Here is a 25,826-nt window from a genome sequence, read left to right on the forward strand (position 1 = left end):
TATAAATCAACCTTTATCAAGTTTTATCAAGTATTTACTACATGCTAGGTATTGTTTTAAGTTCTTGTGATGTGTCGATTCTCAAAACTATGAAATTTTTCTCTCATTTTAAAGATGAGGAAAATTAAACTCAGGGAGCTTAAGTAACTTGCCCTTGAGCAAACAACTGTGAAGTGTGGAGACTCTAGAGGCAAGCTCTACTCTTCCTCTGTAGTGGTAAAAGGATAGGATCGAAGGAGCGAAGAAAAAGATGAGATGGAAAGCTAAATTATGCATCTTATTTGATATATGTTTCTATTCAATTTTGTTTCTTTTTTCAAAGTAAACACTGTTTTATAAATAATACAGAACTGAACCCCAAAATACATAATTGGGCATTGGAGGATTGGAACATCCCTAATGTTCTAAGACTTCATATGAACCTCAAGACCACATGTTAGACACGTCGGGAAAATAGAGATAAAATGATGGCCCTGGGAAGAGAAGGAAAGATAAGTGAAGAGGGGGCAGATTGTTCTTTTTACCAGGAGCTTCTAAATCTCACCTCAGTTTTCAGCTAAGGCTTTGTTGACACTGGATGAAAATTAAAAACAAAATTTATATTGAAAGGTTTGCCTGCTAATACAGTTTGGATAAATGTTCCTGCCCAAATCTCATTTTGAAATATAATCCTCAGTGTTGGAGGTGGGGCCTCATGAGAGGTGTTTGGATCATGGAGGCAGATCCCTCACGAATGGCTTGCACCATCTCCATGGTGATAACTAAGCTCTTGCTCTGAGCTCACATGGGATCTGGCTGTTTAAAAGTGTGTGGCTTCTTCCCCTCCCCTCTCTCTCTTGTTTGCTTCTGCTTTTGCCATGTGATGTACCCGCTCCCTAATCACCTTCCTCCATGATTTTAAGCTTCCTGAGGCCTCTTGAGAAGCCACGCAGATGCCAGGAACTTGCTTCCTGAAAGGCCTGTGGAACTGTGAGCTAATTAAATCTCTTTTCTTTATAAATTACCCATTCTCAGTTATTTATATAATAGCAATGCAAGAACAGCCTAATGCACATACTTAGTTATCTAAGTTGTCTAAATAAGTTCTTAGTTACCTAAACAAGTGCTTAACATAATGGTATCATGGAATAAAATAAGAGGGGTGAATAATTGTGCAACATTTAGCTTCTAGAAGCCTTTGGAGACACAATCCCATTGGATGGGCTATTTGAGGAAAATCATGTTTCTAAGTACATTAGATATGAATGTACATTTAATAATGGTCTATATTTCTATATAAATCTTAAGATTCAGGAAAATGGAGTTTTTGATGTCCTTGGAACTATTGATTAGCTATTCAAAGGTCAGGTAGATGATACTTGGATTTAGCTGATTATTGCACTTTTATATTCACAAACTAGATAGTTACTCAAAAAACAAAGAGGTCAGACTTTGAATAATATGTTTTCTCATGTTTCTGTATTATCTAATGACATGAAACCATCACGTTCATGAGAAAGGTTGCCAAAAGTTGAAAGTTAAATGATTAACGAGACAACTATTCTGGATTTTGTTAAAAAAAAAATGTAACACGATTTACAGGTCAAAATGACAACTAACTTTCCAGTTTGTTTGGTTTTTGTGTTAGTTAAAAAAAAAAAAAACAAAGTCACAAAGTCAGGCATTCTAGAGTGCAAATGTGCTCCTAAAAACCTAATAGTTGATCATCTTAAAGTATTGATTGCCTTTCCAAATCTTTTCTTGATCTTCAGCAGAGCCTGAACTGGTATCCAAGAGTAAACCTGAGTACTGCACTGACCTTTCCAAAGTAGAAGCATTTTGAAACAGATATTCAACAAATGCAAACTACAATTGTTTAAAGGTACACATTCCTAGCAAACAAGAAGAAAACTTCTTGCTTCTAAGTAGTATGCTATATGTGACCAGGCCTATATATTTAATTTTCTTTGACTATATAACTTGGATCCCTTCAAGATTTTTTGTATTGTTTTGTTTTGTTGAGCCATCGATCATTTTTTTGATCAAGTCTTTTGCCCCCGGAAAATTATGTGTTATGTTTGAAAATGAACTATCCCCAAAATGAATTCCCACATATCAGCCTTTTCCTAGTAATTTATTCTTCAAGGCCCATCAATGTAGTTATAAAAATGAAATGACTATCTGCACTGTGTTGTCATCCCCTCCCCCATCCAAGAAAAATGAACAAAAAATACTTACAATGGTTCTTAGCCAGGAGCATTTTATCCCTTATTCACTAGTGGTAAATGAGTCAGATATGAGTTGGCCAGGAAAAGAGCTGCTTTGCCCAAAATCTTAGTATGAAATGAGTCATCTCACTCCAAACACCAATATGTTCTCCAAAACAACTGGCAAGAATTTCCTATGAAAAGAATCTTGCCTTCACTCTTTTCCATCCATTTAGCGCTCTGATTTTTCTAATTTTTCAATTTCCTGTGTGCTTATAATATTGCATTCATAAGAAAAGCCCAGAAACATTTCCGCCACTTTATCTCATTTTGAAAGTCATCTTTCCTGTATTGAGTAGGGGGACAATACTGATAGTATTCCCCTGAAAAGAGTAAATGCTCTGATGCTCTGTGGCTTTTCAGAGCATTCTCTCTCTCTCTTTCTGTGTGTGTGTGTGTGTGTGTGTGTCTGTCTGTCTCTGATGAAATTCATGCATGGTTCAGTTGAAATGCAAGAGCCAGTTCTAGAAGAATTTTTCTTTTCCTCTGCTGAAAAAGGGAGTTCAGTTCAAAGCCATCAAAAATATTTCAAGCAAAACTATTTTTCTTCCCACAAGAAAAATCAATCACAATAGATATAATCTGTCTAAAAGGGGTAAACGAACATGAAACCAGGCTACACGCTTTGACTCTGCTTTCCTGCACATCAGAACATTCACATTCTCTCTCTGCCATCAGATGAAGCTTAAAATAAAAATCACTGTGGACTGAAGCCAAGGTTAAATCTCTATAGACTATCATGAGTCAAGCACACTATTTACCTGAGGATAAACAAGTTTGCCTACAGGGCCAATTCCTGCCAAACTGCTGAGATTTTTATATTACTTGAGGCTCATAACATCACTTATTATTGTTAATTATTCTAAGTTCTGCAATTTAACAGGCAAAAATATTTACAATTCATTTCACTCAGGTTGGAATTTAGCTTCTTTTTTCTATATTAAATTAATTCTAAAGAATAGCTATGCTCCTTTTATATCCAACACTAACAGATGTTAGTTTCCTCAGTTTTATGGCCCTCAGATGACAGACAACTAACTGTTTTTGGCCTTGGGAATAATTGCAACACCTTTGGATTATGAACTTGGTTCAGTTCTTAGCTGGGAACGGCAGGGGGTTAGTTCATATTATCAAAGATGTAAAGTAAGTTTTCCCGTATGCTCTAGATATTCATATAAAGATATCTTTCAATAGAGTAATATACAACTTTTCCCCCTTATTGCTAATCTGCTGTTTAAGTGGTTATGGTAAGAGAAAATAACTGCATAAAAATAAAATCTCTTATTCATTTTATCTCCTGCTGTTGGCCAAAACAAGATGTTAAATCCATTAAACTCTGAGTATCCAGTAAAAGCAAGAAAGTAGAACTGTTCGTATTTGTGCATTCTTGGGAAAATTGCCAACCTGTGCACTAGTAGCAGGATCTGCGTAATTAATGGTGATGTTATTGACGGAGGGAGTCTGATTTCCTTCTCAGGAGCAATTTAAGAGTGCAAGCTGGCAGAGCTTTAGCAAAGCCTCACCTGATTTGTTTTTAAATTGAGGAAATGTGACCTTGAAGTCAGCCATAGAAATCACCAATATTTATGTACATTTGTGGTGGCTTTGGTAGACTTCAAAGAAATTCTGAATGTACCCTTTTCTGTAGAACTGAATGATGAACACCAAATGCACAAACTGACAAACATTCCTTAAAAAGAGAACAAGCGAACCAAATCTTAGTTTAACTGAATTTTTTTCTCCAGAAATCTATATTCATAAGAAGACACATTAAAACCAATTCTGTCTTATCAGAGGATAAAATAAAGTCAGCCCCAAGTTCACACAATCCTTTACACACAGCCTCTTGTCTCCTTTGCAGGCAACTTCCACCTTTATCCAGTTGTTGGACCTCAAGAACAGCCACGTAAGGAGTGTGTATGTATTTTGGCTATCCAACGGTCTAGCATTATTTCCATCTTCTACTCTCCTCTTTCTCTTTGTTATATCAGCAATTTCAAAATGATTAGAGAAAGAAAAAGAACATCTGGAAAAACAGAGATAACTAGGAAAAGGAGTTAAGCCCACAAGCAGCTCTTTCCATAACGATCTGCACTCAATTATCTGATAAGGCGTGATTTTTCTCACCATCTATCTCATCCCCTCTATTTCTCTGTGAACTGCAACCACATGCTCCAGCTCTGCATTTCGCCTGAAGAATGAAGCAATGAATTCTCAATAGCCTAAAGCATGTGCTGTGGCATCTGTGGCTTTGGAGAGGACAGGTGGTGGAAGTGGAGGAGACAGGTGAAGGAAAGCCAGGAGGAAGAGTCACAAACATCAACGATGAGCCTGGATATGACTGACCCGGATTATTCCCCCACGTTGGATTCATACCTGCTGTCTTCCTGAGCAAAGGGCTGTTCCACATCCACTGTTAGGGAGGCCAGGGCAGAAACGGTCTCTGTCTCCTCTTGCAACTGAGCACCAGCCAGAGCACAGCCCCTTGGCACAGCCACCATCCTTACTGACTTCCAATACTTGCCTAGGAAAAACATCCATCATACTTTATAAGAATTGTAATTACAGCAGTAATAATCAGAATACTCACATAAGTCCAACTCGGAGCAGTTGTCAAGTTAAAATTCCCCACGTTATACACAGTTGTAATTTGGTTTCTTAACTGTTATGATTAAGTCTTTTTCTCAATCTGAGAATGCCAAGTGGTGAAGTGTCCATATTCCCAAGCTGAGTCTCCCCCTTGCTTACACAGCAATAAAGTGAGGAATAATCCATGGCCTACTGAACTCACCCTCAGACTGACAGCTGTCTCTGCAACTAAGTAAGCAAACTCCGGGCTTCACGCTCCCTGGGAAACCCACAAGAGACCAGGAGGCAGCACTCTTACAGAGAAAATGAATGGAATCGTACTGTTAAACATTGCTACTTGAATCATTAACTTTAAGAAAATGAAGTTGGAATATTAAAGAAAAAGAAAAGCCCAGAAATGCCAGCATGAATTAAATGGCAACTTTGCCAGAACAATCAGGTTTGTTAGTCCTGGATGTTCTTTCTTTCTCAACCTCAGGGTGTGTACTAGAACAATAATTGATTTAAAACTTTAATATATATACTGGCTGATGTTGGAGCCCATCCATATGTCATACTGATGTTTCTTTTTTTGAGGCAGGAAAGGAGAAAGAGAGGAAAATAGAAGGTCATTTCATGAGAACATGCCAATGGGATAAATATGAAAGAGCAGAGTTAATGGCTTTCTTGCAGCCCTTAGGCTATTTTTTTGTGAAATGATGAGTAGCCCCAAATCAAAGTAAGAGAATCTCCCTAGGTGCTGACATGACTCACCAGGTTAGTACTATCTCTGCAGCCTGACTAGTTGGCAAGAACTTTGGTATGCAGTGTTTGCTTACTTCTTAGAAAAAAAGCCTTGTTTGAGTGGAAAAGGCAAATGGGTGAATGCTGGATTGGGCAGTAAGATAACAGGGTTCTGGACCCAGCACTGCCATCCCAATGACGTTAGTGAGGCTTCGCAGGACTTTATTTCTGTCTCTGAAATAGGGAGATGCCTCAAATCTCTTGCAACTGTAACATTTTATGATTGGCCTTTACTTCTTACTGTTTCGTAGAGGGACAGATGTCACATTAGGAGAGGATACTCAGTCTCCCCATCTGTTCCCCATGCCGAAAAGACCATCTGACATAGGTGTCCATTACTATTTAACTTGCTGTGATCCTTTATTCTGACCAAAGTCTGAGAAACATAAGGCTTTTAATTTTAACCAAACAATGACAATTCTGTCAATGAATCCAAAAACTAACATTTTTTGAAAGCTAAGGCTTTTCCACATGTCGAGGACACAAAGATGCTTCCCTAACACCAAGAAAGGCATGGTCCAGTTGAGTCAGCCCTGTTAGTTAAGAATTACAATTCTGTGTGTAAAATGCCCACAGTGACCTTGAATGGGAATAAGTAGAATATGTATTTGAGATGATGGGAAAGTATGGGAAGACACGCCAGGAAAAATAACACTTGACTGAGTATTTCAAAGATCATTAGAAATTAGAGTGCAAATGTGCTCCTAAAAACCTAATAGTTGATCATCCTGATGTCTTGATTGCCTTTCCAAATCTTTTCTTGATCTTCAGCAGAGTGAGGTGGTGGTCATGGGATATCCCTAGAAGGGGAAACAGCACATACAAATATACAAAGACTGGAGTCTCTGTGTTTTACTGGGTGACTGTCAACTGCTGGGAATGACTAGAACATAGGAAGAGTCTGGAGTGGGATGGATGAGACTGCTGTGGTAGGCAAGGGCTAATTAATACACACTCTTGAATGACAGACCGACGATCCTGGACTTCAGTCTGAGGATGATCAGGGGGCATTTTAAGCAGACAAGGTATAGAATCAGGCTTATGTTTTTAAAAGATCCCTTTGGAGAGATTATGGGTGATGGATTGAAAGGTGATAACAGTGGGGGCAGGAAGACCCATTTCACGTCTTGGCAAAAGTCCAAGTGGGAAACCATGATGTCTAATCCAAAAGGAAGTAACAGAATCGAAACAAGACGCTAAGAGAGATTTGAGAGGTTGAATATGTATCTTTGGCCTACCCTACATCTATCAACTTTGAAAGTTATCTCTGAATTAACAGTTCCATTCCCAGGGCCTAGTTCCCCTAGATCACAATGTCAAATATTATCCAGCTCTAATATTTCATGATTGGCCTTTCTTTAACTTGCTGTTTCACGAAGGAACAGATGTCACATTAGGGGTCGGAAATTCAGTCTCACCACCCACTTTCCATGCCAACAAGACCTTTTGACATAGGTGCCCACTACTATTAAACTTACTTTCAAGTTAGTGTTATTGTAGTATTACCCAAGTTGAAAATTCCATATACCATCTATAAGTACATATATTGTAATGAGTTACACAAAATATTATTATTAAACATTATTTTAGCAGATGACATTTGTAAAGCTAGTGATGCCTTATGACATCCTTTTCTTGTTTTCTATGGCGGCTAACATGGGGACTCTGACAAACACACTATAAGTGACTAGTGGCTTATGGGTCAAATTATAAAGACTATAGGAAAGACAAACTAGCATTATTGAGAACTAAATATGTACCAAGACTGTGCTAGGTGTTTCTACATTTATAATTTGTAATTTTATTTAACCCTGGTGACAACTATTTAGGCAATGTCAGGTAGTGTTTTTTAAGATCACATGGCTAATAGGCAGAGGAGCTAAAATCCTTACTCAGCACTAATTTTAAATTGCCTCTTCCTCTGCACTCTGCTGCACCCACCTTCCAGTAGACATAAAAATACCAAAAAGCTCAATTATAAAATTCTCAGCTTAAACGAATTATGCATATTGCAAATTATTTACTAAAGAAATAATCTTTGGAAATGATACGTTACCCTTGTACTTTCGATATGTGATTCAGTTGACCCACATTTTATTGACTTTATGGTTTATTTGGACAGTGTGAGACTATCATGTTGAAACTAGTTCATTCTACTCTTAATTTCTCATAAAATTGCACTGTTGCAAGTACCTTTTACCAGGTAAATAATTGAGGCTATCATAAAACTGGAGACAGGGCTAATTGAAGTGTATGAATAAGAACCTCATCAAAGGCCAGGCTGGGATTACACAAAGTGCTGTAAACCCAGCACTTTGGGAGGCTGAGGGGGGTGGATCACTTGAATTCAGGAATTTGAGACCAGCCTGGCCAACATAGTGAAACCCCGTCTCTACTAAAAATACAAAAAATATCCAGGCGTGGTGGTGCATGCCTATAATCCTGGCTACTCAGAAGGCTGAGGCAGGAGAATCCTTTGAACCTGGGAGGCCGAGTTTGCAGTGGGCTAAGATTGTGCCACTGCACTCCAGGCTGGGTGACAGGGCAAGACTCCATCTCAAAAAAAAAAAAAAAAAAAAAAAAAAAAAACACTCATCGAAAATTGAGCTAACTAAAAGTATTTCCAGATTGGAGATATTGGAGATCCCACACTAATCCGGGAGAAGTCACTGGATCACAATGGAGCACAATTTCCACATTTATAAATAATAGTGGTAGGCTTAATGATACGAAAGTTTTATTCCTGCTCTCATTCTCACTTATTGTGGTCCTTCTGATCACATGTTACATATCAATCTTGGATGTTACAATAAATTTGCTATGGCAGAAAACCTTTTCTTTTCTATGAGCCTACGAACTCTTGAAGAGGCCAGCAAACATTCTTTGCACATAATATGCACATCTAGAATAAGCAAGGGCTTTGATTTTCAAGCATTGGGTCTTATTTCTCAAGAAGAGAGGTCTAGGCCACAAACAAACATCTTTACTTCCATAACACAATCAGGACAGAAGGTATGCATGGTTAATAGCAATCTTTAAGAAGAATGACAATGATCCTTTAAATTTTGGCCCATATGTATGTCAGTACTAGGAAGGATTTAAAATAGTTGAGACCTTTCTGGATAAAATTTAGTGTGTATAAAATATCCTGCTAAGTTAAGATTAAATATTAGAAGTTTGGCTTTTATCCACATGTATGAGTTTCCTGACTCAGAAATAACCCAAAACTTTAAATGCTATTTGGCCTCTGGCAAAGTCTATAAAAACAAGGGAAATATTCTACATTAATAATGCATTTATAGACTACTATCTCTATTCATAGAGGAGAATAATTGAAATGGAAGTGGGTACAGCACCGTCTGTGCAATATGCAGACAATTCAAACCCCATAATTTATGGGTTACATTTTCATGTGATATGTAGGGTCTTTTCTTCCATTACAGAAACAGATGTGAAAGAAAGTCATATCTATTGGCATAGGAATAATATCACCATTATCACATACGAGAAATGAACCAAGGTTGACTGCGAGGGTTTTCAGGAGCTGTTATTCGTAAAGTCAACTATTAGTAATGAGCCACAACTGGGTTGCTCTCCTATGGCTATGCAACTGGCAAAAGAGAAGAGTTTTCCATTAAAATTGGACATGCACACTCCCTCTTCAGTCATATCCTCTATCCTTATTCATTTTTCCCACTATGTAAATCTTCCCACTTTTCAGCACTTTTTAAGGACTATCCAGTCTTCATCATTCTGTATTTTTATCTGGCAAAAGTAACACAAATAATGAATCTACAATAAAGACAAAAAGTAGAGAATGGAACGTAGAGAGTCAAGAGTTAGAGGTGAGGGCCATAGATGGGGTTTTACTGGGTCACACAAGACCCAGGAGAGGGCATCCTGCAGGTACTCTGTAAACGGACTTCAGTGTAAACCAGATTGTTCTTGGAAATGGACAATTTGGAAAAATAGGCAGTTGTTGACTCATGAAAATCTGTGTTACACAAGTCACCTATCTACCAAAAGTTTTCTCAATTCAAATCCCTTTGCTACTTTGAAAACTTCCTGACCCCAGAAATCCCCCATTCCATCATCATTTTGGAGACTTAGAGCTGTTACTTCTTCTCAAATTTGCTTTTTTTTACCTTCTTTCCATTTGCATGATGTTGCCTTTCATCTTTACATACCAGGTTATCATAGGAAAAGAAGCTGCTGCTAATCTTGATCTCTTGCTATCTCCCTCAACCACAGAGATTATTAACACCTGGGGCTTACAAGGAAACTAGGTCTATGGATTTTCTAAAATTTCTTAACACGTTTTTAAGATAAATTTTTTAGCTAAATAGAGAACTTTGGCATGATCGAAAACATTGTTTAAATGCAAAAATAAAGACACATTGAAAATTGGTGCATAAATTGAGTGACCAGGTAATTTTTCATCTAAATTGGGGCTATTTTGAGGCTACATGGGGATAAAAATAAAAATTATATGTTTTGGAAATATTTGTTGGCCAAGAAATTATTTTTATCAGTTGGCCTATAAAATAGTCCTATTCAAAATTTATTGTTACAACTAAAATTCATTTCAAAAAATAAAAATTGCATAATTCATGTTTGTCAAAGCATGGCTACCAGCTTCTTCTTTATATTGATTATCTGAGCCTTAGAAAATAACATGAGCAGAATTATTACTCCTGCTGAATATCACATATGTTAATGAGTTTTGTAGCTCTATCACTCACTGATACAATATACTGACGTTTTTATGAAAAATGTATTTTTTGTTTCAATGGGGTCTAAATACTTTAGGCTTTTTGATAGAATTGCCTATAATCTTGAAAACTTAATTGTATGGTTAATAAGTTTGAAATTTTTGGCATCTTTAATTTATCCTTCTCAAGAGACTGCAATATTTTTCATTGAGAAATAGTCTCTACAACTATGGTGCTACCTGGTAAGCTCAGAACAATTTCTGCTAAAAGCAGAATATTTTCACTTTTAATTTTTAAAATACTGAAATGAGTAACTATTTTATTCCAAATATCTCATGGTTACTGTCTTTTATCTCCTTTCAGCATACTCCACTTTGGCAAACATTTTATGTAACACAAACAAGTTAAATGTCAAAAAATTTTCGTTGTTTTTGACTCTTCAAAATTTTACCAAATTCAGATGCTGCTATGTCTTCAACTTCACTAATTTTCTTCTTCTGTATTGCATAATCTGCCATTAATCCATCCAAATTGCAGACTTTTAAAAATATCAAATGCTGTATGTTTTGTCTCTAAAATGTCAATTCGCATGGTTTTTATCTTTTTAATTTATCTCTTCATTATGTTCACACTTTCCTCTTCATATTGGAAGTACATTTTTAACGTTCTGAGTCAGTTTCTGTGTATTGATTTGCCTTGTGATCCCTTTCCTACATTTTTGCATGCCTAGTAATTTTCATTTGGATGCTTGACATTGGTAATTTGAACATTTTTTGGCTATTGGATTTTGTCATATTATTTGAGAGAGTATTGGACTTTGTTTTAGCATGAAATTAAGTTACTCACAATTAGCAAAATACTTTTGAGGCTCACTTGTACACTGTGTTAGGATGGCTAAAATGTAGCCTTTAGTGTAGGGCTAATTTAGTCCTATAACTAAGATGATACCATTTTGATGTCTCTGTGTGATGCCTTGTGTATTATAAGATCTCTCCACTCTGGCTAACGCAAACTATTCCCAGTTCTGTGTGAACTCCTTGAATTGTTTAACCTACTACTTTTCGTTGGTTATTTCCGCAGCTTTATAGAGTTTCACCTCACATATGTAAAGAAAACTATTCAAATGAAACATTAAGGAAACTCCTGTAGATGCAGCACTCTGTGTGCCGCGCGCATGCGTGTGTGTGTATGGCAACTTCCTCTCCAATATTTTGACTCACAAATTCTAGCCACTTTATCCTCCTTTATTTAGAGGATAAAGTAATTCTCTCTCTCTTTTTTTTTTTTTTTTTTTTGAGAGGGAGTCCTGCTGTGTCGCCCAGGCTGGAGTGCAGTGGCCTGATCTCTGCTCACTGCAAGCTCTGCTTCCTGGGTTCACGCCATTCTCCTGCCTCAGCCTCCCAAGTAGCTGGGACTACAGGCGCCTGCCACCACGCCTGGCTAATTTTTTGTATTTTTTAGTAGAGACGGGGTTTCACCATGTTAGCCAGGATGGTCTCGATCTCCTGACCTCCTGATCTGCCCTTCTCGGCCTCCCAAAGTGCTGGGATTACAGGCGTTAGCCGCCACGCACAGTGATAAAGTGATTCTCTAACTCTGATCTCTTTATTCTCAACTCAGTAATACCACTGGACCCTATTTGTGTTCTTTTTCCCTATGCTGCAGCCTGGAAACTTCCTCTAGTCAGTTACCCCTGGAATCTGCAGGACTCATTTTGTTTCTTCATTGCCTGCAGGCCAATGTCAGAAAGACAGTGTTCCATATATGTATGGAACATTAGATATCTCTCTATCTGTATCTATATAGTTTTCTCTTGTTTCTGATCAAAGGGCAACTTCTATAGCAGTTACTCTTTCATACATGGGGTCAGAGGTCCACTTATTGAATATTTTGATGAATGATTTCCAACCAATTGGAAAAATATAAAAATTCAGAAAGCGAATTTGCAAAATAGTTCAATATTACTGGAGATGTTCAAACATTCCTAAAGTATGGTTGATAAGGGGAAGCTAAGAGAGAAATTTTGAACTGTCTTGCTGAAGTTTCTTTCTTTCTTTCTTTTTTTTTGAGGCAGAGTTTTGCTCTTGTTGCCCAGGCTGGAGTGCAATGGCACTATCTCGGCTCACTGCATCCTCCGGCTCCCGGGTTCAAGCGGTTCTCTTGCCTCGGCCTCCCGAGTAGCTGGGATTACAGTCATGTGCCACCATGCCTGGCTAATTTTGTATTTTTAGTAGAGATGGGGTTTCTCCAAGTCGGTCAGGCTGGTCTCAAACTCCCAACCCCAGGTGATCCGCCCACCTCGGCCTTCTAAGGTGCTGCGATTATAGGCATGAGCCACCGTGCCGGCCTGAAGTTTCTTTTTTGTTTTTTTGACTGTCCTCATCAGTCACATATCTAAAACAGTGTATTTTATTTACCCTAACTATGTTTAAGTAAAGAATTTTAAAATTTTGACAGTAGCTTAGATTTTCATTGGTAGAATATCAAGCTTTTTTAGGTTTTTAAGAGATTGTTATTAAATGTTAACTTTATAATTAAGTCTTATTAAATTATTTATAAAAATGGTGTGCTGCATAAGTAATGCTAAGTACATTCCTGCTCTATAAGATGTTATGTTCCACCAAAATTTAAATTTGTATATCAATGCAAAACCAAATGATTTTGTTATCAGTGTTACACTTTTACCAACATTTATAACAAATAGCTTTCATAATAACGCCCTCCTTTTTTGGGGGGGCAACTTTATTTACAAAAGCTTTACTTTGATTCCATAAATTGAATGAAAAATATAGAAGAATTATTAGAATTTAGTGATTTTTCTGTTTGAAGCAATTAAGGACATTGTATCATTAGCAAGAAATTATGCTAATGGAATCAAGAAAGAAGAATTATTACCTCACTCCTGAACTTTTCAAAGTAATACTAGAAACTGAAAATTGATTTACAAAATTTTAAATCATAGTCGTTTTATCTAAATAAAAAGTAATGCTTCACAGAGTGTTACATAAATGCACCCTCTGCAACTGCACTTCTTAAATTGTTCCTTTTGGTTTTAGTTTTTATTTTTGTTTCGTTTTGGTCAATAATAAGTAAATTTTAAAGTAGAAACTGCTGCTTCTTTAACAGCATTGTGTCTTCAGTGTTCGTCTGTGATTTTACTCTGTCCCCTTGATGAATAATGAATATTGACAAACATTTTGTTCAAGTTACATATTCATTATCAGCTCGCTTGGGAAATAGAAGTAGAGCACTCATTTTTAAAATTCACATTCACACTTGTTTGTGAGCTCATTTCAGACAATAATGTTGATAGCGAAATTAATTAAAATATGTAACAAAACATAAAACAAATAAATACATAGTGAAGTTGCAATGTATAATAATTGACAAAATCTCTGTGGCAAAAGTATTGAGAGTGTAAATGCTGTAGTGTAAAGGCTGGTCCTTTCTATTTCCTGAACATATTTTATTCAAACCTAACTGCTGATTTCTCAAATTTTCCCCTAACTCTATCTTCTTTTTGGTTTGTTTTTTAGAGTCGGAGTCTCGCTCTGTCGCCCAGGCTGGAGCACAGTGGTGCAATCTCCGCTCACTGTAACCTCTGCCTCCCGAGTTCAAGCAATTCTCCTGCCTCAGCCTCATGAGTAGCTGGGATTACAGGTGCACACCACCATGCCCAGCTAATTTGCATTTTTTAGTAGAGACAGGGTTTCATCATATTGGCAGGCTGGTCTCGAACTCCTGACCTCATGATCTGCCTGCCACGGCCTCACAAAGTACTAGGATTACAGGCGTGAGCCACCGGCTCCCGGCCCCTAACTCTAGCTTCTAACAGCTTGGTAGCTTCATGCATGTCACGAGCTACAGCACTGACTACAGCACCCGTGACTGGTGTGCCAAGTGGCAGCAATGTTGAGTATTTCTTCCTTTACCTCCCAGATCAGAAATTTAGATGTCATTTACAACTGGTATCCATGAGGACCCTGCATGCTTTTCTTAAAAGGGAAGTGCTAGTTAAATCAGAAAAGGACCTGGAAAACAGAGATTGGTTATCAATTGTATTTCATATAGATTTAACCACGTGTTCAAAGTAAAAATTATATTTACTTTCCATGCATTTCTCATACAATCAAACGAAACAATGATAGAAGCTAAAGCAAAGTACAGGTGTAACCCATACATCCTTACTCACTTAATAAAACTATAGATAATAATATTTCATTCAGAATGAAAAATCTGAAACAAACGATATCTGGATGAGATGTTGAGACAACAGACATAAACCAAGACTGACTGTGGCAGACAAGAAAGAATTGTCATCGTAGCAGCCACTGTCAGGGCCTCATCCACATGTCCTGCCCCCTACTAACTCAGTGCACACAACCTCATTTCCATTCACCAGAACCAGCATGTCTTTTCAGGACAGCTTTCAGTGCCCCTGGAGCGTTTTTGCTCTATGACTGGCCAGGAATGTCAGGGTAATATTGTCCCCCAGGAGCAGTATTCAGGCAATAACTGTTTGGAGTTGGAGCATAAATTTCTCTGCTCCCTCGCAGCTCACATGAAATAACTCTGAGCTACGTGTTTTACATCAGCTCTCAGAATTTCCCCAGAGGAATTAAGCTCTAGATACCTACAAGGATAGTTGAACAAATGACACTTCATTTCTTTTCTTGTCACACTTCACTATTCCTCTTCCTTTTCTCCCTATGCCTGCACCTGCAAATAAATGACTTGTACATGACTCCTTGGGTATCAGGATCTGTTTCTGGTAGAAGCCAAACCAAGACAGTCTCCCAGCATGTAACAGATGTGAGGAAAACCTGGTAGAAATTGTTCCTTTCATACATCTCAAGCATCCTCTCTGTCAATGTTTTGATATATTCAAGCCCTGAGACACATATTACTAAAATGCATTGAATGTTGCATTAGAAACCAATCTTTTTTTGAAAATTAACTTTTATGGAGTAATAAACTATCCCATGTCCTGGAAATAATAGTGCCAACATGAATAGTGAATTATCTCCCTGTACATAGACAAACATAGATATTCCAGTTTTCCTAGCAAGCATGAAGCCAGATTAAGGGGTATTAGATGAAATGAATACTCACCTTCTGGGAAAGAGTCAGTCTCTTGGATATGGAGCTGTGAGTGCATTAATCAGAAGCTATTTATGAATAAACTGCAAAGCTAATTTGTTAACTCACCAAAGAAGTATAGCTTTTATGAGGGCTATACTATTACTGTCAGGATGACCAGTCCATTTTATCTCAATTTCCCTACATGGGAAACCAAATTGCATTCAAAGGATTGTTTCTGTCACTCAGTGATATGGTTAGGCTTTGTGCCCCCACCCAAATCTCACCTTGAATTGTAATCCTCATAATCCCCACGTGTTGAAGGAGAGACCTGGTGGGAGGTGATTGGATCATGGGGGTGTTGTCCCCTATGCTGTTCTCATGATAGTCAGTGAGTTCTCAGGAGATCTGATGGTTTTATGTGTCCGACAGTTCCTCCTTCACACATTTGCTCTCTCTCACCTGCCACCATGTAAAATATGTCTCTTTCCCTTCTATCATGATTATAAGTTTCCTGAGGCCTTCCCAGCCCCGTGGAACTCTGAGTCAATTAAATCTCTTTTCTTTATAAATTGCCCGGTGTTGGGCAGTTGTTTAAAGCAGTGTGAGAATGGAGTAATATACTCTTACTTTTCGCTTTTATTACCTACCAAGCATTCTGATATTGGAAATACAGGATGTGGATACTTTCATAGATCTTACAGGTTGCCATTAATCAAATGATCATGCTCTATGCGTACATGTCTCACACTGAAATAAGCTACTGAAATGAAGGTACTGCATTCTATGAAATTAAAAAAAATCTGATCTTAACTGATAATCAGAAGGTTTATATCTGATCAAGGGACAATTAAGCTGAGATATGAAGTATGTATAGGAGTTAAGTAGTCAAAGAGAGGAATAGCAGGAAAAAATATATGAAGGTCTTGAGGAAGGTGGAAAAATAGCACACTAAAAGAACTGAAAGAAGCTAAGTTGGGTCCAGAGTAGAAAGCAGTAGAATGGTAATGGGCCCATTTAGGTTTGGTAATTATAAGTTTCTAAGAGGTCAAACTGCTATACATCATGACAATCTCTTGAAGACTTGCATTGGGGAAATCTCTGGAAGACCAGCATCAGGGAAAATTGTTTGTCATGTATATCCAGGGTTGAGATTTTCTTAGATCGGTAAAGTTGAAGGGCAAGATTGTTGGTAAGGTAGACTGAAAGGTAGAAGGGCAAATGAATGTTATAATTTTAATGCTGAATGGAAAAAGAAGTGAAGACAGGAAAGCGCAATGAATGAGGAGAAATGAGGAATTAAAAACTAGACAATAAAACAGTGCCTTAGGTGTGCAAGTCAACAATTCCATGACATGGGTAAAATAATAGCCTGATGTATCCATCCCATCAGAGATATGCTTACTAGTATTGCTTTAGGATTCACCTTTTCTAGGTCTGCTAAGACAGTAACAGATGGTTTCCTTGCTCATTCTTTATCCATAGGAGTTTATGTCTTTAGGAAAAAAGAAAAGTCTATTATTGTTTTAGTGGGTTTCCACGAAGAAGTGAAAATAAATGAATATTCTTTATCTATTTTCAGTATTTGAAAGTAATCCTCCTTCTCCATTTTAACTCCACAAATAAGGCTTATTATTCTGATATATCTCATTTCTGCTGACTTTCCCTAGTGCCTTGTGTTATTGTGCATTGGATTTTATTCATTTATTTAAATATGTATGTATTTATGTCTTTGAGTTCATATTTTGTTGGGCTTGATCTCTGCATATATTGAGGGTCTAAATTAGAAATACATTCCCCCAGGAAGGAATTTTACTGGCTTCCTCCAGAACCCAGGAGTGGACAAAGATCAAAACTCTTTAGTATCTATCAAATTCATATCCCTTTGATGCAGATCTTGAGCTTTCTTGTGCATTATAGCACTGATGCCATTATTTGCTTCAGAGATATTCCCCTTTTTTGTGTTACTTACTGCTCCTTATTAAATTTCAGCTTATGTTTTTTCCCTTCTCCTATTTGCTGACATTCTAGCAAGTCCACTAATGTGTTACAATAGACTGTTTTAATGTATGCAAACTCTATTACATTTTAGGAGAGGCCTGTTAATAATGTCTATCCTGTTATACTTGGGAAGAGGAAATCTGGTAGAACACTGGTCTCATTTTTGACATGGAGTGAGAACAGGAAGGTCATATAGATGCTTTAATTGAAAGAAAGTGGGCTTTGACATCACAGTAAGACCAGGATTAAAATCTTAGTTTTACTGCTTACCAGTAGAAAGAACTTAAACAAGCTACCTAAACTTAGTAAGTCTCAAGTTATTCATGAACAAAATGAGGAAAGAACTGTGCATTACAGAATTATGTGAGGACTAGAGATAATACATATAAACACTTAGGAAACGATCTTCTCTTAAACCTGACTTTCTTCTAGTATGTCCTATTCTCAGTGAATGGTATCATGGTATCATGTGTGTGTGTGAGATTGATCTGGGTGCTAACAAACACCTGAGTATGTGATCACAAAGTATTCCTACTCTTTCGTAATCCACAAAGAGTTTTCAGTCCTAGAAGCATGCATAGTTTTATTTTATTTTCTTGGTTTAATTAGTTTTTCCTTGGTAGATGTGTGAGTGAAAAAAAAAAATTGCAGATGCAGTTGGAATAAAAAATATCCCCCAAAATTGTGTCTCATAGCAGATGGCAGATTTTTCTTTTTTATTCTGATACATTCTAGTATTAGGGTGCCACCAACACAACAACCAGACTTTCAACATTTGAAGAGAATGGTTAGAAGTTCAAAATCAACTTTCACAAAGCCATGTGTACAAGTCTGACCTAGCTGTGATACAAGCGAGGGTTGGCAGGGTTAATAGCGGGAAAATGCCTAACGCTGCTTTTCTTCAATGAAGGTCTGCCTGGCCCAGGACTTTAACGTCAAGGCCTCTGTCTAAAGCCAAAGAATATATGACAAATAGCAGCTCACACCTGACAACAGTCAGGGCTTTAAACTCAACAGGGCAGGGATTTGAAATTCTGCCAATCCTTGCATTTTTTTCTGATTAGATGTATTTTACAAGTTTATAAGGGGCTCAAAAGTGGACGCACAGCTCCATGGCTCCTTGTTATTTGGCACTGAGCTCCCAGAACTGACTGTGGCTAAATCTCAATCAGCCAGAACTTCCCAAATTCCTAATTTTAACTTAACTTAAATTTTGTCTAAATATGTCACTTTGGGAAGAAATGGGAAAAACTACACAAAAATTGCAAAAGGAATGAAGTTGTTTGTGACATAGTGTAACTTAGAGGCTAAGAGGGAAGACTGGATCTAGACTGCTTGGTTTATGATCTTGCTTTGCCCACTCAGCTGTGTAACCTTGGGGAATACAATGAACCTTGATGTGCCTCAGTTTACTTCGCTAGAAAATGGGAATGAAAATAGTAACTACTTTACAGGGTTGCAGAGAAGATTAAACGAATTAATTTTTAATAGTACCTCACACACTGTAAGTACTCAATATTTTACATTATTTTATTATGTAAGATGTTATGCTAACATCTTACAGGGTTTGTATTGTGTAAATAATTTCATGCAGTGCTCCTCTGTAACTTCAATACAGTGAAAATGTATATTCCAGAGGATACTGCCTTCTCCCTAAATCGTCAAGACTTTCAATTAGCAAAGTGTCTTTTTCTTAAGTCTAGTATTTTTCATTTCCTTTCAAACCTTTTCTTTCTTCGCAATTTCCTATCCTGGGAGCTCATCACCACCATCTTCTTAGTTTTCCAAGCCAGAAAGCCTAGAATTTGTTAATCCTCTCCCTGTCAGTTAATTACCATATTATACCAATTCTACTTCTGAATTAAACTGCTCACATCTGACAATAAGCCCTGCTAATCTGCTGTCTTTAGAGCAAGCACAGTGATCTTTCGATTTGCAGGCTTTATCAGGCTTCTTCTCTGCTTGAAATAAAACCTCAAATGGCTATGAGCTAAAAGCTCCTTTCCAATATTGGGAATATCTTTTTGTCCTTCTTCCCTGGATCTCAATAGGATGGAAATGGAAGAGAGAAGAGAAGAGACATATGAAAAAAAGGCAGAAAATCAAAATGAAATAGATGGGGACAAAAAGAAAGAAGAAAAACTGAGTTTGAGTTAGAATTTTGGTGTGGAGTCAAGAAGCTAGTAAAGTCTGTGAGATAATTTATGCAGCACACATTGCAATCTGGAGAAACAACGCTTTTAGTTGTGTATGTAGCCCCATGAGGTCAAAACTTTGGATAACTTCCCCCACAACAAGAGATGTATACAAATTCCTTTCAGCTTAGAAACAATTTGGGTTTTCTCCTGGATTATCTGATGTAAATGCCCCTTCTCCTTGGAGTGGGGTAGGTAGAGGATATTATAATGATGGGAGAGGATGGTATTTCAGATAAAAGAAGACAATAGTGGTTATCTTTATGGTAACATTACATAAAATATGGTCTTATTTTACTTTTATAGCCTTTTCCTTCAATTCATAACCAGTTCTCTTAATCGCCAAGAAAACTAGGTACCACATATTTTGATTATCCATTGTAATACATTGACAGTGTTTATTTAGTATTTTATTTTACCAGTGAGTTATCTCCCATTGGAAATATAGTAAAAAGTAAAATCAACAAAATTAGCATTCCTTTGTTCTTTTCTAGTATCAGTTGTTACTTCTAAGACTAGTTCCCAGAACTACAGATATAATAATAATATTAGTAATAATAATAGGAAGACAAGGAAGAATAAGAGTAAAGACTAACAATAACATAGGGGAAGAGGAGAAGGAAGACGTCATTCACTCAAAAACACACATACAAAATATAAATCAAGCACAGTTCTGACAAGAAGTACGTGTCAAATATACTTGCTTCTCATCTCCCAGGGAAAATCTGATTTCATTCTTATTACTCTAGAATGTGTGAGAGTGTGCTCTGTGCATTGCTGATATGGAACCATGAAGATAACTGATTATGCTTTAGTCAATTACATAGTTACTTGTAACATTCTCCTGCAACAAAGGAAATCATGTCCATTTTCAAATTGTCCTCAAAAGTTGGATAAATTCTGAGGACTATAAATTCACTTCTCTTTGCCCTAAATAATACTCTGTGTGTGTGTGTGTGTGTGTGTGTTTAAAACAATAGAGGATTAGTTATACTCACAAAGTTTATATACAAGAAATATGGAAATTACTCCTCTATTTATGTAAAACACATTTGACAAGAACATACGGTGAAATTGCAGGTACTGTCCATTCCTCATTCTTGCCTGTGCCACCATTTTGCCTTGGTTGGCATAATAAGAAATTCTAAAAAGACCTCAATTCACTAAATAAGGGATAATCCCTAGAGTGGGGAAAACTGAAAGTGGGGCTACAGGAGGAAAATTCCTACTGTTCTTTTAGGATTCTTCTGCCTATTTGCCACTTTGTTGTCACAGTAGCACCAACTTAGAAAGGCAATTCTAGTGATGTGCTATGTCATTCCTCAAACAAGTGGCTTGCTCATTGTCACATGGTTGCTGGGTGGAGGAGAGGATTACAATGGAATTCATATCATTTTAAAATCTCCTACACTGGTGTTTTTCAACTTATCAGAGGCAAACCACTGCAGCGTTGCAGCAAAATTGTGAAAGAATCCTCAAATCCTTGTGCATGTATATGTTTCCTTGATCCACAAAACAAAAGATGCTATGATTACCATTATTATCATTCAAGAAGTCTACAAAATTGGTTGACACTTAAAAGGAATACTCTTCTCACTAAGAAATTTAAATAAATAAAAGGAAACTATGGCTCTATACTTGTCGTTCTCATATTTTGGGGTTTCACAGATTAATATCAATATCATTATTTGTTTTTAGAACTTAAAGTGATAGTCTTTCAAACTAAATAAATTTACTTTTATAGAAAACTCACTTCATGGTTCCTCCCCTCCCAAATCTGTGAAAAAGTTATAATGGGCCAGCACTGGTATAAAGAGTGGTGTTTGAGAACCCTGGCGCCCACCATGCCATGCAGAAAAGTGAAAGAATTCAATGGCACATGGATGCCGCAAATCACTAGGGTGGGTTTCAGGAAAGGAAACATCCATATGAGAGTTCTTTATCTCACTCTGGGCTAACTCGTTACTGGCATCACTTGTTGATTATCACAGCCAGTTAGCCAAGTGCTAGATCCAGCTCTGGGAATTGTCACCCCAAGCTTACCCATGGAAATGGCAACTCACAAAAATAATCCATGTTCTTCCTAACTTAGAAATGACTCATCCTTGTGGGTCGTGAAGAAAAGAGAAGAAATGGACTCTCATGTATTTTGCTTGGTCTTCTTAATCCCTCATTCTGCATGAGTGTGCCAAGGAGTGTAAATATGTGAGGTTAGTTACAAAAATCAATCCAGGCTTAGAAGAAAAATGTGGCAAACACTGACAGACTAGCTGATTCATTCATTCAATACACATTTGCAGAGCACCTAATACATGCCAGAGACTGTGCTAAAGATACGGCAATTAAAAATAAACAGGAACACAGCAGAAATAATATCTGCCATCAAAAGATACTGTGCTAAGTTGCCAAGTATTGCAGAATTTCCTTTTGTAGGTCTAAATAATATTCTATTTTATGTCTATACAACATTTTCTTTACCCACTCATCCACTGATGGACACTTAGGTTGCTCCCATCTCTTGGCTATGGTCGATAGTGCCGCAACGTACATGGGAGTGCTAACATCTCTTTGAGATTCTAATTTAAATTCTTTCTGATAAGTCTTCAGAAAGTGAGATGGCTGAATCATATGGTAGTTCTATTTTTAATTTCTTAAGGAATAACATGAAACTTTTTTTCCATTTTGTCATCTCAAAGATAGTTGACCCTTGTATGCCATCTATCATGTTAAGATGGAACCAGACCCTCTCCTGTCAGGAAGGGTCTTCACCTGTCAGGAGAAATCACTGTCCTTCTGCGGCCTTGTAAGGCCTTTTCTCTTCAGCTAGATGAGCAACATAAACAAGGACAGGACAACATAAATGATCCTGTTGGAAAATATTCACATACATATGGCCAGGCAAGGAGCCAATGCACCTCCAGCACCTGCATACCCTCAGCTGGGGCGCTCAGTTCTCAAAAAGAAATTCACAGGAGACCTGTCAGCACCTTGCCATGTGCCTTGGGATAAGGCTATCTAGAAACTTGCCTGAATGTTTCCCACATGCTACAGGCCTGCTTCTCAACAGTAACATAGTTTTCTGATACTGTGGTTCCAAACTGCAGCACAAAAGAACCCTTCAGAACCTGGGCTAGGAGGTGGGCTGAAATCTGAACACCCCCCAAAGTTGAAAGGAGGCACTTGTGTGACACTCAGAGACGTATGTGAAAAGGAAGTGCTCCTGTTGAACAAAGACTACCTTCAGGGGCAGCTTCATAATGGGTAACCTGTGCACTTGTGAAGCACCCCACTCTCAGAAAGACCCCATGCTTGGTTCAGTGCTTTGCTGTTACCCTCTAGAAATTATTAATTTTTTAACAAGGAAGAGTTCACACAGTTTCATTTTGAACTGGGTCTCACAAATTAAGTAACCTGTCCCTACCACTTTCTCTGCCAAAGGGGAAATGAGGAACACAGTTAGGGTCCTGGAGTCCCAAAGGAGCAGGTGAAATGGAAGCACGGGTTATAAAACAGTGAGAAGCAAGAGTGCGATTTCATATCTTGTAAGGAAATCAAGCACCGTTTACTAATCAAGGAGCCCATAATTTTAATTTCCCAAGCCATTATGAAGTTTGAGACTCTGAAATACCCACTTGATTTTATTGCTCTGTGGACATTACAGGGCTCTTTTCTCTTCCTTTAGTATAGAAGAGTGGCCCCAAAGACACATAGTTATAACCACATAAAAATGCACCACACAGTGGTCAAAGCCACGGTGCTGAACCACTTTGTCTCTACCAGTTCTCACTCCACTTCTCAAATGGTGAGAGATTGCTTTCCGATCTTGTGTTTTCTTTCCCTTTACAACCTCAACCCACTATTCAGAGCCCTCTCAACTGACATTTAAGCTGTCCTTGTGGTGATGCTGCTATCATTCCTTCTTGGTAAACGTTTTCTGACATCACCATCACCTTGACTTTCATCAGTACTGGCTACAGAATTTATAGGGCCTGGTACAAAACGAAAATATGGGCTGCTTCTTTAAAACACAGTAAGAATTTTAGGCAGCAACAGCAAGAGCCTTACACTAAGGATAGGGCCCTTCTATGTGTGGGACCTGTGTGACCATGTAGGCTGAATACCCACCCATAAAGCTAGTCCCGATTTTCACTGACCTGAATTGAGTCATGTACCCATTTCTTAACCAATCACTGTTAAGTGGGTTGGCTGACTTAGACTAAAAACAGCTCCCCTGGAGTTGGAGCTAAGTTGAACTTCCCCTGAGTTGCACGGTATCTGGTGGCAAAGATTCATAAATAAAACCAGACTCCTTCTGAGTAGATGTGAAGAGTGCATTGTTTCTGGGTATACCAAAATCAGTGTCCACTACACCATATATCCTTGACTCAGAAGGAGGAGCTCTGGTTGCTTATGGCCTTTGTTGTTTATGGTCTTGAAGAGTTATTCAAGTCCTACCTACTCAAATCTGCCTACTTTCAATGGCCAGGCTCCCATGCACCTCACACCTGCTGTCGACCCTTCCTGGAGGGACATCCAGAGACAAAAAGATATGATCCCTGTCCTCCTGATGATTATCCTCTAATTTGGGAACCAGAGCTAACAAACATTTAAATATTTGATATTTTTAAGAGAAACATTGAAAATAAATGTATCACTGAACCAACACATATTGGTCTCGAGAAATTATGGCATTATTGGATCATCAGTAATGCTCCAAGCTGGGTGGGGTACTCATTAAGAGTTTAGAAGGAAATGGATTTCACAGACAAGTGATCAGTGTTGGGTGGTGTAAAATGCAGGTTGGGGCAGAAGAGTGGAATTGACAATCCTTAGTGGCAGGATACTCCTACAGCAAGCTTTGATGGTAGATTGAGTCCTTTTCAAGAGTCAAACAGGTTTGCTTGGCTAGAGCAGACTGCAGAGGTCACTTGAAAATATCAGTGGTGAAAGGAAAAAACTGTGCAGTGGAAAATCATTACTAGGAAATTAGATCCAATATAAAAGGCAACAGTAGAGTTTCTAAAGATGTACAGGAATTATGACTTTTTATACCTATGTGGAAATAGAGTCCTTCACTTCTGTTGTTCCTTTCAAAGCATTTTCACTCTTTCTTCAGTTATCCAACATGCTGTTCAGCCCTGATGAACAAAGCTCAGGCTACATCACTGTGAAGCAACCCTCCTTACTATCCAGTCGCTCTCACCCCCAGTTGAAAGGGACTGAAGAAACAGACCACCCCTTCTCCATGACCTCAGTGTACTCTGTGAATACTGTATTGCAATTATTTACTTGGTTGTCTCTCACTCATTGGACTGTTAGCTCCTTGATGCAGAAACTATGTCTTATTCCTCTTCATAACCTCTGTGCCTTGGTAATTGATCAACATGTAATAACTCAAAAATGCCTGTTGAAGTGATATGCTCAGAATATACATAGGAACAATCAATTTTAACACTCTGTGTATATAATGGCTAAACAATGCTCAGAAAAAGATAATAATATGTATAAAGACTGAGATATTTTCATTCTATTAATGACCTGAAAGCATACATTGGATTGCATGTGGATGAAGAGGAGAATGCTGTCAAAGATCACTTCAAGATTCCTTGCTTTGAAATCTAGAATGACATGGAATAGACCCTCTTTATCTAGCCCCAGTGGAAACAAGACAAAGACAGGACAATGACAGGATTTTCTTCTCAAGCTTATGAAATAATCTCCAGCCTTCCCTGCTTTGCCTCTGTCAGTTCCTGTACTTCAGGCTTATATCAGAGACTTGAAAGTGCACCCCAGCATTTGAGGGTTTATTTTTCTATTCCCTAAAAGTCTTCGAAATTCATGGTTTATTTCAGTTATGACATGTAGTCAATAAATGTTTATTGGGTATATATGGCCCTCAGTCACAGCATGAGTGAGATGAAGTGGAGAATTATTTTTAGTTCCTGTATGGCCTGATGTGTAAATATTCACAGTATCAAATAAATGGGTAATTTAACTCCAGTCAACCTATATCTCCAAATTGCTACTGAATAAGCAAAGGCAATGACCCAAAGAGATAGCTGGCAAGTGGCTTCTTAAGTGGCACTTAATAAACGCTTCTACAGGACAGTAGCAAACCTAAGGGGTTTCCTAATTCTCCTGGACACCTAATAGTGCCCTTTGGTTTTTCTCTTCTTGCTAATCTTCATGTTTGTGCTTGATTTCAGCATGTGTGTGCACCC

At 37.8% G+C, this 25,826-nt stretch overlaps 1 protein-coding gene across 2 annotated transcripts in view; it reads right to left on the reverse strand.

Moving 5' to 3' along the window:
* The window catches only part of HDAC9 (histone deacetylase 9), a 914,075-nt gene that overhangs the window by 23,168 nt on the left and 865,081 nt on the right, over positions 1 to 25,826 (reverse strand). For both annotated transcript variants that reach the window (XM_055272501.2, XM_063637042.1), the window contains exon 25: positions 4,623 to 4,770. In XM_055272501.2, the coding sequence (XP_055128476.1) occupies positions 4,623 to 4,770 (148 nt within the window). The remainder of the gene's footprint in view (positions 1 to 4,622; positions 4,771 to 25,826) is intronic.

Source organism: Symphalangus syndactylus, chromosome 3 (assembly GCF_028878055.3).
Source record: "Symphalangus syndactylus isolate Jambi chromosome 3, NHGRI_mSymSyn1-v2.1_pri, whole genome shotgun sequence".
NCBI lineage: Eukaryota > Metazoa > Chordata > Mammalia > Primates > Hylobatidae > Symphalangus > Symphalangus syndactylus.